The sequence below is a fragment of the Bemisia tabaci genome, chromosome 4 (assembly GCF_918797505.1).
Source record: "Bemisia tabaci chromosome 4, PGI_BMITA_v3".
NCBI lineage: Eukaryota > Metazoa > Arthropoda > Insecta > Hemiptera > Aleyrodidae > Bemisia > Bemisia tabaci.
The window spans coordinates 59579245-59592613 of record NC_092796.1 but is presented as its reverse complement, the minus strand read 5'-3'; the positions used below and the strand labels follow the sequence as shown (position 1 = coordinate 59592613).

Here is a 13369-nt window from a genome sequence, read left to right as displayed (position 1 = left end):
CACAACGATACAGTCCGAACCAACAAAACTGGAAGAAAAATTCTTGCAGCACCGTGCAAGTTAATTAATTTCTCGAAACTATTCATGGATTCCCAGATCGATAAACTTTTGATCGTCATCTCATTATAATTTGATTTTAATGTGTCTGACCCTCCGGCGTGATGGCTGAGAAAGCGGTCAGAAAATTACACATCTTTGCCGGGGATTCTATTGTCAAATATTTAGGGTGTCTACATGGGAATCTCTTAGATTGTAAGAGGTATGAGCGATTAGGTTTTATGTCGACGCAACTCAGAGCCAGCTTGAGTTTCATTCCTCCATCGTCGCATATGACTCATTTCATATGTATACTCGCTCAATGAATGACAATCTGGCTCAATCTGAAAATTAATCGTATTTTTAGTCTGAGAAAATACAGTTTTTCTGAGATATTATCGCGCTATAATTTGACGAAAAAAAATGACCACGGACTTGACGATAGCACACTAGACAAACATTATTTTACTACCTAGATATTTAAAAAAAAAAAGGTACCTAGTATAAATAACCTAATTGAAGCATCTCTTACGTAAACATCGATGGCTATAGTGCGAAACCACGAATTTCCTTTGCGGTTTTTCAAAACGTTTGCTCCCATTTTTTCTCTTTCGCGGAAGAACAAACTATAATAATATTACTTGAAATTTATACTGAATATTCCGGTAACATGGAAGAAAAATTAAGGAAGTTTTCAAGAAATTACGTTCACTAGTTTCCCACAGGAAAATAAAGTATGGCAAGAACTCTGCACTTCGCAAATGTAGACACGCGGTTTCGCACCTAAGCCATCGATATAAAGCAGGATAGAAAATTAAACCACCCTTTCATATCGATTCTTCTTCCGTTCATAGCAATTACTTCACCACAATAAAATTTTGCGTGGTAAATGCCTCGGATCTACAAAGCTTACACCATAAAATTGTATTTTGTCCCGATATATCACGGCGCTACTCGTTTGAGCATGAAGCCTCACTTCCCTGGTGCACATTGGCAGTAGAATCTGTGTTTCAAAATACCATAGACCTACAGCCGGCTGTAAGATTTCCAATAGCTTCTATAGCCGGCAACACAATTTCTTTTAGCCTTTTATAGCCGATGGCGACTAAGCAATAACAGCCTGGCGATAAAGTGTATACTAAACGTTACTAATTACGGATGCTAGGACTTCGTGAGTTTTTGGACTACCGCTCTCATCTTGTGCCGTAGTATCTTGATTTATTTTGCGAGGAAAGCTCCGTACTTTTGAGGGATGCCTGTCATTCCTAATATGTTGGTGCGCCTGCAATTTTGTATGATACTGTGGTGTACCTCTGGTGTGAAATAGTTGCTTCAAGCGCCGTGGTACGCTGCGGCACCGCGCGGCGGGCGGGCGGGCAGCCTGCGCAAAACGCGCATTGGCGCCTTCAAACCTAACAGGGATACCTCACGTATTGCGCAATGCGTGAAGTATCCCTGTTAGGTTTGTAGGCGCCAGTGTGCCGCCGCTCCGCTTTGTGTTAGGTTCTAATATTTAATCTCGTAGAGTCAGCGTTTTTCAACTCATGACTTTGAAATGTTTGCACACTCTGTATGGATTATTCTCATTTTAATTTATGAAAAAAAAAGAAATATGTAGTAAAGGAAAATATAATGTGCGTTTTGTAAATATTAAGGATTGACAAAGCACACAAATTTCTACACAATTTCTTATAGCCTTTTTTAGCCTATAGCGAAAAAGCAACAGCCAGGCGATAAAGTGTAAAGCCCGGCGATAGGAACTATAGCCCGGCTGCATAATTTCTTATCGCTTCGTATAGCCCGGCCGTATGATTTTCTCCGCATTCTACAGCCAACTAGGGATATGATTTTCTGCAGCCTTCTTTAGCCGGCTATAAGAATTCTAATGGTATTTTGAAACGCAGCTCCTATCGCCAATTTTTACCAGGGTTATCTTTTTACAATATTTATACAATATGTTTTTAAGATGTCTTGGGAGATTTTAAAACTTCTTTATAAGAAATTTATAAATAAAAGTCTTTTAAAAAATCACTATATGTCTTTATGGACTCGGTTTTATCGAGAAATTCCACCAAACCTCATCCAGAAATTAACCGCCGTTGCTCTTAACATACCCTGGGTCCTTCTCTTTAACTATGCCTAACTTTGCACATATACTTTAAAATATTTTCCACCTCAGCGTTCTAATTCTTCTCTCGCTATCTTTTTAAATTCGCTGATCCCAGAAGATTCCATTTAATGACGCCATGCAGTACGCCTCCCTTCCTAGGTTGCTTTTTTCTTTCCTTGATATTTTTATTCATATTTCTAGTCTGAGAAGAAGGCTGCCGAAAAGGATGCTTGATTGAGTTCTCTCTCCGAAGAGACGAATAGGACACCCAGTAAAAGGATGACAATAGGAATTTTACAAGAAATGAGGAAGTGCCGACTCCTAGAAGGGCTGTGGTAGGATACGGGCTAAGTGTCGCAGGGCATCAGAGAGTGTTAGGAAAGCAGATCTACTGTATGGATTTTGAAAGGGTTTCATCGCCTTTTCTGTTCCATCAGTCTTCTATGTAGATTACGCTATTTTTCTTCCTTTTACTTAATTTCTGTTTTCAGTATTATACGTATATGAGGACTTATCTGTAACAATAGCGGATTTGAAAAATTACCTTTTCGAAACACGCTTAAAAAACTGTTTTGTTCACACAAAAATGTAATATGTTTGGCTCTGGCATAATGTGCAGATCTCGAAGATCACATCTCAAGTATTTTCCCAAAATTTTCTCGATGCCATAACAGTTTTTTGAATGTGTTTCGAAAAGGTAATTTTTCACATCCGCTATTGTTACAGATAAGTTCTCATATGTGGTGGTAAATGGATAATATACCGTACCTCGTGCCCTCTGGGCACCTGTATTTTTGTATAGTTCTATTTCATGTGAGAATGTTGAGGAAAATACACCGATGGAGACACTGAGTAATACATAATTTTAATTTAAAAATAAAAAAATTCCACATATAACTACATCACAGGATATAAAACCAGGATTTGCCGAAGCAAAGCGTGGCTCGGTTTTAAGCGAATTTAAAATACTAAAATTCTCGACAGTAGAATACAAAAAATAAACAGAAAATTTTAGATAAGGACCATCGTTTAAATTGATGGATAGGATACGAAAAAGAATAGTCTTATAAATAGTGCGTCTGAAAAACGGGTATACTAACATGCATCGCTTTAGTATCAGTGTGAAGGTATAGACTTTTTCATTTAACTGTCCCAAGTACGAGGGGCGTTCAATAAGTAAGTATCCCCCCTCTCTAAAATCCATAAAAATGGACCAATTTTAAAAAACTTGGGCTCAAAATCTTCCTTAGGATATTTTGAGTTCAACAAAACAAACCGCAACAAAATCGGACTATGTGCGGCCGAACGCGAGCCGTTTGAACGCGCCGAGGTGCTCGACGCTCCCGCCGAATCTGCGAGGATTTGAAGTCCGCTACAGGAGAAGAGCTTCTCTGCCAAAGCCTCAGTCGTTCATCACTGACGAAAAATCAAAGCAATTTTTGTAGAATAAGGGGCTTACCTCACTTCTCCACACAACCAGCTCGATCCAAGCAAGTCTGATACTGAGACTAAGATTAAGAGAACAGCTTTTGGATGCCTCGTGCGTGGAAGTCTTTCAGCTGACCGCGGATGAAGGAGTGGACGGCTTGTTTGACCTCTTCCACAGATTCAAAATTAACTCCTCCGAGTTCAGATTTCAGATACGATAATAAATGGCAAACCAGACCACTATTTATTCCCGTTCCTGAAATCTGAACTCGGAGGAGTTAATTTTGAATCTGTGGAAGAGGTCAAACAAGCCGTCCACTCCTTCATCCGCGGTCAGCTGAAAGACTTCCACGCACGAGGCATCCAAAAGCTGTTCTCTTAATCTTAGTCTCAGTATCAGACTTGCTTGGATCGAGCTGGTTGTGTGGAGAAGTGAGGTAAGCCCCTTATTCTACAAAAATTGCTTTGATTTTTCGTCAGTGATGAACGACTGAGGCTTTGGCAGAGAAGCTCTTCTCCTGTAGCGGACTTCAAATCCTCGCAGATTCGGCGGGAGCGTCGAGCACCTCGGCGCGTTCAAACGGCTCGCGTTCGGCCGCACATAGTCCGATTTTGTTGCGGTTTGTTTTGTTGAACTCAAAATATCCTAAGGAAGATTTTGAGCCCAAGTTTTTTAAAATTGGTCCATTTTTATGGATTTTAGAGAGGGGGGGATACTTACTTATTGAACGCCCCTCGTATATTTTCAATGAAAATTTGGAATATTCTTGACCTTGCGGAAGTGTTAAAAAAGTATAAAAAAAAACATTCTTATTTGTAAAAGTAAGGTCATCGTAGAAAAGAGGGAATCTAAAACAAAACAGAAAATATTGACTTTTCAAATCTTCACGAAATCATCATATCTTCTGGTAAGACTCGTGGCCCGTCATACTTGCCCATCTTTTGAACCAAATAAATTGACTACATCCTATTCTGAAATGTTTAGATGTGTTAACATTTCAAAACACTATTCAACAATGTAAGTTTGCATTATGTGTTTTGTCATTCTTTGACCTACACTATTTCATAAAATTTTATTTGTAAGTATGTATCCGAAGCCTTTATTAATTGCGGAATATATTCGTTCAAAGGGGATAAACCCTGGTATAATTCTGCATCACACAAGCGCAGCGTGCAGAACACAAGAAAATAAATACACCGAAAAAAATAATATGCTGTTTTAGCATTTAGGATGTCAAAAATGTGTCTGGTGATCCCAAGATGCTGCCTTTACTGCCCCCGCAGTTGAATTTGCATTCACAGGATGTAAAATTAACTGCGGGGACAGTAAAGGCAGCATCTTGGGATCACCAGACACATTTTTGACATCCTAGATGCTGAAACAGCATATTATTTTTTTCGGTGTACTAATCGTAAAGAGAGCATTCACGGGGTTAAATCAGTCTGAATCGATTGAATATTCGATTGAAATAAATCAGACCATTCTATACTACGCAGAGTGCTCGCAAATCAGTCCAGAAAAAGAATCGTTCTCGATTGGACATCCGTGATTGACAGCAAAAAAAATATCACATGGTTATCTCTTATCTCCTAACATTTTTATATTAGCTATTGAAATAAATTCAAAAAAATTCAAATAAATTAAAACGTGTCACTCCAAGTATCATGTTGTTACAGACTAGACTTCATCGCGAGAAACGAGCTGCTATCAATTGAACAGTATCCTTATTTGACACCGTAGATTCGAAAGATGTTGTGTGATGAGATAGATATCGAGAAAGCCCGTAAACCATCCATACAAATAATCCAATCAGAACCAGCTGGAGGACTCGGTGCAAAATGTGCAGTCTGCAAAAGAGAGAATATCGTTAAATTGTAATTATTAAATTTAAATACTTTAGAAAAATTGGTCTTTATTTTGTAGGTAGGAACTACAATTCCTGACTCATTTGCAAAGGCACTTATCTGCATATAGAAATTGATGGCACAAATGTTATCTCTGAAGTGAGCCAAAAATTGCAATTCTTATAGTTGCAAAATGTAGCCTAATTATTATTACATGGTTTCACTCCTCATTTTGAACGGACTACTTGTGAAGGAACCCTAAAAACACAGGTAATAGACCAGTAACCAAGGTGAGAAATTAAAAAGTATCACAATGTATGGTTTCTCAAAATTTTACATAAAACACTGTAAACAACATCAAAAATCGGAAACATGACAACGCTCGAATGTTCATATGTCGTTTTTCCTCGACGCTTCAGCAATGATAACAAACTGTGCAGAGGATCATGATATCGGTAATAATGCTTTGATTCAACTATTCGTACTCGACATCCATGTTGCACCCTAAAAGTTGAAGGCGCTCCAGTCATTCTGGCCCATGAGCACTGCTCGCAGCGACACGCAGTTAAAACTCATGGATTTATATTTTCGGGCGTGAATGATCAACTAAATTTTTCCTTGTTTTCCCGATCATACTTTCGCTATTTTATGCAATGCGCATTTCTGATGCTATCAACGGGCCACTACATCACGTGTCGTGTCTACAAAATGTTGGCGCGCGTGAATACGCGATATATTGGCTCGATGGTGGAGTAGCACCCGGAAAGCGCACCCCATAAAACAGCCGAACAATAGTCGGGAAAACGGAAAGAATAGTAAGTTGACTATTACGACTCAGTGTGGTGGTAGGGTATGACATTCTAATTTGTGAAAATGGTGCGAAAACATCCTTTCCCGTCCTTTCTCCTTGGTTATTTGAAACGTTACATCGATAATATATATTTGATATGGGCAGTTTGAGGGACTGACTAAATTCCTCGTTATATAGAGAGATGAAAAAAATGTGCAAATAAAATCAATATTCACTAGAAAAAAAACACGTTGGATCTAGAGTCCTGACTCTTAAAAACATCAACAAGAAAAAATTCTCTTGATTCAATCAGATGAAAGCTTAAATCAATAACCAAGCCTCTTAATATGAGCGGATTTCCTTTTGATTTAAGCTTAAGTCTGATTGAACCAAGAGTCCTTTTTCTTGTCAATGTTTTCAAGAGTCTGGACTCTAGATCCAATGTGTTTTTCTTCCCAGCGTTTATAATGCTTTAGGCATTATTCCACAAAGCCCACTTTTTATCTCATTTATAGTACACCGTATGCTCTATACTGTCATGCTGAGGAAGAATGTCGTATGAAAATTCGAAAGTTGCCAAATTTCGTTTATAAAGCGTGTATTTCTGACGACTCTCATGACTTTCCTTGAAATTTTCAGATATTTTAGATTATATTGCTCACAAAATGGTCTGAAAATGTTGGGGGAAAATAATCACAATTTTCTCAATAAATTCGGTCTTTTCGAAGGAAGCTTGGCAACGTCTAAAAGCTCATTCGGCGTTCTACCTTGGCGAGGCAGTATCGGGGGACAATAGTCTACTTACAGGAACATGCGTCTTCTAGCGGCCGGGATAGTGGTTGGCGGGTCCTTGAGGAGATACTTCCGAACGCCGGCAACGTTTTCCTTGAGCATAGACTGCCAATCCAGGGTGGACATGTCGAATTTGAAAGCCTCCCTGTCCGCGGGGCTCATTTTATCCCACAACGCTCTCACGTTGTTGTTGGTGAATTTCCACTGCTTCGTGCTGAAGAATGCTATAACCTCGAGGAACTTGTGTATTTTAACATATGCTGTCATCATCCTGCAAAATCAACGAAATTCTCAAAAACCCTGCGGATTGATGGTGAAACTTTCAAACCACGTATCTCTGTTTATGACTTTCTGTCATACTTCATTTTTTATGTGTAACGCTACTCAACATCAATTCATAGGCCTTGTCTCCACGGGACGTTTCACGGGATTTTCCCCAAGTTCGAGTCGCAGGCATGAAACATCTGGGCTTTCCCCCGTTAAAAATCAAATTTTCTTCCAAAAAACGAAATTTCTTTTTCTTCTTTTTAAGTCGTTCCTGGGACTCCACAAGGACTCTTAGTTGATACTATGATTAGTAATGACTAACTAAATATTTCTTCCGACTTCCCAAGTGAGATTTTCCCTAGGACAGATCCCATGAAACGCCCCGTCGAGACAAGGCCTCAAAAACTTCTGTGATTTGTCTTCCCTATGTGAAGTAAGTTCTGGACAAATTTCAAGGAATGATGTTGATTTGTTCTCCTTCAAAAAGGTAAGAAAAGAACCATGATTTTTTGACACCGAAAACGAGATACGTGGCTTGGGAGTTTCACCGTCGTTATAAGTCAAATTTACAATGAGCTACTAGACAAAGGTCTGAACTAGAAATATAATTGCTTGAATTTTCTTAAAAATCTACGAATATAACGATTCATTTTATGGAATGTTCGAAAATCAACTCCCGCACGAGATATTGTAAAATATTTCCCAACCCGATCAAATGAAAGATAGATTTTATAAATAATCATGTAATTTTTATTTTCCTCGTCTAACCAATCTTAGTGATAAACTTGTCCGGAAGTTAATCTTCATACTTCCCGTTGTAAGATTTATTTTCCTCCTACTTGAGGAAAACACATATTGTGTACAAAAAGAAGGTATCGTCGCATTTATATTACATCCAGTCTCTCAAAACGCCTACGCCTTCGGACACTGCAACACATGTTACGCTCAATAAGTATACTTCGCGAAACGAAGGCGTTTTATACCCCAGATATCTCTACACGTACTTGGGTCAATCTGATTTCTTCGGATCAATTCTCATACGGAAACGATGTACCTCATGTTTGAGCAGTGTCTTTGTGCCTCATGGATCCCATCGACGTTTTAATACACTCCCCATGAGGAAATACCTCATGGTACCATGATTCGAGAGTGAGGGCCTAAGGCCCCGATCTCACAAAGGAAGAGCATAGTTAGAAAACGGGTTAATTAAGAAGTACAGGGTTCATTTAAACGTATATTTCAAGCCCGTTTACATCGGCGGATCAAGGGAGTAGGCAAAATTGCTTCCTCTCCATTTAAACTTATCGGAATGTATCGATTCTCGGAGGGGCCATAGGTGCTCCGACAAGAATCGATTATTCAACACAAGTTCAAATGGAATCAAGAAGCTAGTGTCGTCAGTGTTGCCAACCTGCTAGATCTGTCTTTGAATATCTGCCATTTAGTTATTCGCAGAAATTTCACATTATATTTCAATTACTATTTATTTAAAAAATTTTAAATATTGAAACGTACCTTCTTTTGTGGTTTGTTGCGACCAAAGCTAAATCCATGAGCATGGCTGGTAAGGTATGGAAGAAGGAACTTAAGATAGCGAACAGGAATCGACTTTTGGTCATTGTTAGGGTGTAATACCATATGGCTCTGCTGCAAGGCATTGCAGTTCCATATTTCATATTATAGTGGACGTAGTCACCCCAAGTGATAGGGTTATCACAGGAAGAAACATAATTGTAAACCGGAATGTCTAGTGAGTCCTCATTTCTGTAAGAAATAAGGAAAATACTTATTATTGATTGACCTCATATTTAATGGAGATGTTGCATGTGTGAGGGATTTGCAATTTGACCATTGATTCTTATGTAAAAGTTCGCGAGAAACACGATGGTGCCACTGATTTTCTCTGAAATCAACTCCCAAGCTCAAAAAAAGCTCTCAAGTTGAGGCCAAAATGGAGGGGATATCCCACCCTACCCTGAGAGTCCAACTCTACATATCAAAACAAACTCTCCATGCAAAGATAGGTAGCAACACTAATCTGTGGGGAGCAAATACATTAGCAGGGTTGCCGTGTTTTCAGTTTTGGAGTCCCCAAATAAAGTGGCAACCCTGCTAATGTATTTGCTACCCACAGATTAGTGTTGCTACCTATCTTTGCATGGAGAGTTTGTTTTGATATGTAGAGGTGGACTCTCAGGGTAGGGAGGGATATCCCCTCCATTTTGGCCTCAACTTGAGAGCTTTTTTTGAGCTTGGGAGTTGATTTCAGAGAAAATCAGTGGCACCATCGTGTTTCTCGCGAACTTTTACATAAGAATCAATGGTTAAATCGCAAATTCCTCACACATGCAACATCTCCATTTAAAATTAGTTATTGAATTTAAGGTAGCCTAATACACACTTGGATTTTTTTATCAGCAAAACAGAGGCAAGAAGGAGAAATTCTCGACTTTAGTCATAGTATTTTCGCGGAAAGTCCATGTAATTCATTCTCCGAACCAGAGTGATTTTGTTTGTTGTCATGAGTTTAAAGTGAGCTACCGGCGGAACTGAAATACGTACCGTCAACAGAGCGTAGTTGCTTAAGAGTGCGCGGAAAACTTCCGGTCAATTACACGCCGAACAGTGCCGCCAATAGATCTGGGAAATGATTCTGGAGACTTAAACCAGGTGGAGTAACAAGATATCCTGCTAAGCACACTCATATTCGTATGTGCAATTTTAGGACTCTCAATGGGATAAATTAGTAACTGAGATAAAGGGATCGATGGACAAGGGCCGAATTTATGCATTCGGATAAATGTTTCTTTTTCAAAATTTCACGATTAGAACACGTTTAACGAAATGGAAATGACAGATATTACCTCATAACAAAGTTAAACATGTCTACGACGCAGGCAGGCGGTGGTCAAATCATGCATTTGGTTGAACATCTTGGCAAATAGTTAAATATTCGTACTTAGACTGAAATTATGATTAATTTGCTAGCTGTATAGACGAAATAATTATCTGATCATGTGGGAAAGAATTCGCAGTAAAAATTTGCTTCAAATAATGATAAAATATAAGTTTTTTCTAGTCCTTAAATGCAAATTTATCTCAAAATGCTTAAACCATTCACCGTAAAAGTTTCGTGAAAAGCAGCATCTTTTGAAATTATATGCAGAAAAAATAATTAAATAAGCGAACACAAAACGGGTTGCAGAAAAAGTTTGTGCGTGCGTAAAAAGCATCGTAAACTCATCGCAAATAAATTTTCCCGAGCATGAAATATCTTTCCGCTTAAATCCAAAACTTGGTGATTTATTCCTCGTAATCACTGAAGCTGTGGTTGATCCTTCAGACTCATTTATATCGGGGTTGAATAATCATCAAGGTACCTGACCCCTGATAAGTATTCTGTTTCAATGTTTGTCTATGACTATGACTACAACTACTGATCCTTCTCTATAAATTTTGTATGCATAAATTTTCCAATAAAATTAATTTATTTGAACTGACACGAGGGCAGGACCCGACGAGAAATTGCCAAATCCCAGCAACCGTGGTGCTGGCGCTGGGACCTATTAATGTTACGTGACGCATTGCTAAGGTTCAAGAGACCTGCCCTCCCTTGAGCGCGGGAGGGGGGGCCGTAATTTTTCCGACGGCAATTAATTAAAGTGTTGGAATTTCGTTTCAATTTTGCGCGAAAATGTTTGCATTACTAATTATAGGTGCCGCGCGCGCGCATCCGTCGCCGCAGCACGAGTCGCGCGGAGTCGTCTGCCGACAAGCGTCGTTGCCAATATCAGGAAAAACCCCTTGAATCATTTGAAAATTTCCTGATACAATGAAAGAAACGAGAAAATTTACAAGGCGGAGCTGAGGTTTCTGGGGATATTCTCGCCAAACTCGCCAAACTCGCCACAAACTCAGCCAAGATATTCAACCTTTTTTAAATGCGTCAATTCAAACATCCCGCTCTCAAGAAAACAAATGTCTAGCCGAGTCAAATCGCGCACTAAACATTTCCTAAATGGTATGAACCGTATGAACATATGACGATATCAATTTCGGTGCTTCTGCTCAGCTGTTGCACGTTTTTAACACCTTGAACGGTAAAAGATGGGGAAGGGCATTGTCTGATTAAGTAGCCATCCAAAATCGTTGTAGTGCTCGGTTTGATTTAGGCATAGTATTGCTTTTCATGTGAGCAGAGAATTCAGAATTTCTGTGGGTATAATGTAAAATAAAAACATTATTATCTTAGTTAGGAGCGTTGATTTCAGTAATTTTCGTTGCACAAATGCATTTCATGAGATATATTTTGATCAGGAAACTCCTATTGGAATGTTCAAATGCGCAGCTTGTCTAGTGGTCCATTGCATAAACAGATTTGTATAATATTGCATGCAGTTGTCATAAAGTAAATCAGTTGATCATAGATTTGCCAGCCTTTTCTTCACACTTTCACAGCGTTCTCATCATTCAGCATAATAAGACAATTAGCCTACAATTCTTAGCTACATCGGATTGAGTGACATCATTGGCTTAGACAGGGAGGCGGAGGGGGGTCCAGGGGGTCTGGACCCCCCTTAGACCCCCCTCTTAGCCTCGTTCATTGTACCTTTTTTTTACTTTTGGAGGGCAGACATAAAATATTATCAGGAACATACACAACATAATGTAAATGAATCCCCCCTCCCCTCCAAGAATTCCTAGCTACGCCACTGGGTGACATCATAATCATACAACGCTTCAATGATATTAAAGCATGTCAAAACCATCAGATAATGGACCACTAGACAAGGTACGAATCTCAGCATTCTGATACATGTTTCTTAACTAAAATTTCACGTAAAATACGATGCGCACAACGAAAATTACCAAAATCAACTCCTTCCGAAGATATTTAATGATTCTTGATGCGTGAATTCAAACCACCCGCTCATGAAAACTCAATGCTTTACTTGACTCACATCGCGCGCTAAACGGTATCATGACAGTCGCTGCGATATAAAAATCTGGCAACCTCAATCTTGATGCTTTGGCTCAGCTGTAGCAAATTGCGTATAGTTTGAACAACACATGGTGGGAAATGAACATTACTCGATTGAGAAGCTTATTGAAATCGTTGTAGTGCGCGATTTGACTCACGTAGAGCTTTGAGTTTCTTGTGAGCGGACAGTTCAAATTCCTCGTAACCAATGTGAAATAAAAACGTTATTATCTTCGTTAGGAGTTTGTTTCATTATTTTTCGTTGCGCGAATCGTGCTCTACGTGAAATTCTGGTTAAGAAACATGTATCAGAATGCTTAAATTCGTACCTTGTCTAGTGGTCCATTGAACTGCATTTCGCAATTTGGAACTACAAACTCTGGCTCTTCTGGAAAAACACTTACGTGCATAGGGAAACTAATGGCACATACGTTGTTTTTAAACCAGGCTAGAATTTATAGTTCCAAATTGCAAAATTTAGTCCAATTCAGAGTTCAAATGCTGTAGTTGCATTTTATTTGACACAAGTGATTCCCTCTTACCTGTTAGTTGCAACATCCCACGCTAGACTGATCATGGCGTTGACGCAGTAGTCGACAGGAATGATATCGGCCACCTTGGTGGGATCTGTCAAAGAAGTGCGCATGATCCCCGCCCCAACTGCAACGCAAACACCCGTCGGGCCGTACAGATTGTCTATCCAGCCGGGAACTGGCTCTTCGCTCGAACCAATAACTGCGGACAACCGATGATCAAAGTTAGTAAAGAGACGAGCAGATTTATGAATAGACGCAGTATTCCAATGAATCTGCTTATGAACAGATGCAGTATTGCAGTATTACAATGAATCTGCCTGAGCTGGGCTCTCTCACTCCTCAGCCTTGCACTGATACTTCTGCATGCAGCCAAGCCACTAGTTTTGGAGTATTGCAATGTTGTACAACTCCTCATAGAGTTTTGAATCAATTCGTGACGACACGCTTAACATGCTCGTCTGTTCCTATCTTCATTTTATCGTGGGTATCATTTTTGGCTTACAAAGAAGAGCTTATTGGTTTTTAAAAGGAACAAAATTTAAACAAGTTTCCTGTAGTTATAATCGCGTTTACAAAGAAACAGG

The 13369-nt window shown here is 39.2% G+C and overlaps 1 protein-coding gene across 1 annotated transcript in view; it reads right to left on the bottom strand.

Annotated features, from left to right (window-relative positions):
- Window positions 1-2990: 2990 nt before the first annotated feature.
- Window positions 2991-13369, bottom strand: part of LOC109042636 (fatty acyl-CoA reductase wat) — a 45473-nt gene continuing 35094 nt past the window's right edge. The window contains exons 6-9 of the mRNA XM_072300177.1: window positions 12792-12984; window positions 8784-9032; window positions 7015-7272; window positions 2991-5422 (exon numbers count right to left, since the gene is read on the bottom strand). Of these exons, the coding sequence (XP_072156278.1) occupies window positions 5260-5422; window positions 7015-7272; window positions 8784-9032; window positions 12792-12984 (863 nt within the window). The 3' untranslated portion in view covers window positions 2991-5259. The remainder of the gene's footprint in view (window positions 5423-7014; window positions 7273-8783; window positions 9033-12791; window positions 12985-13369) is intronic.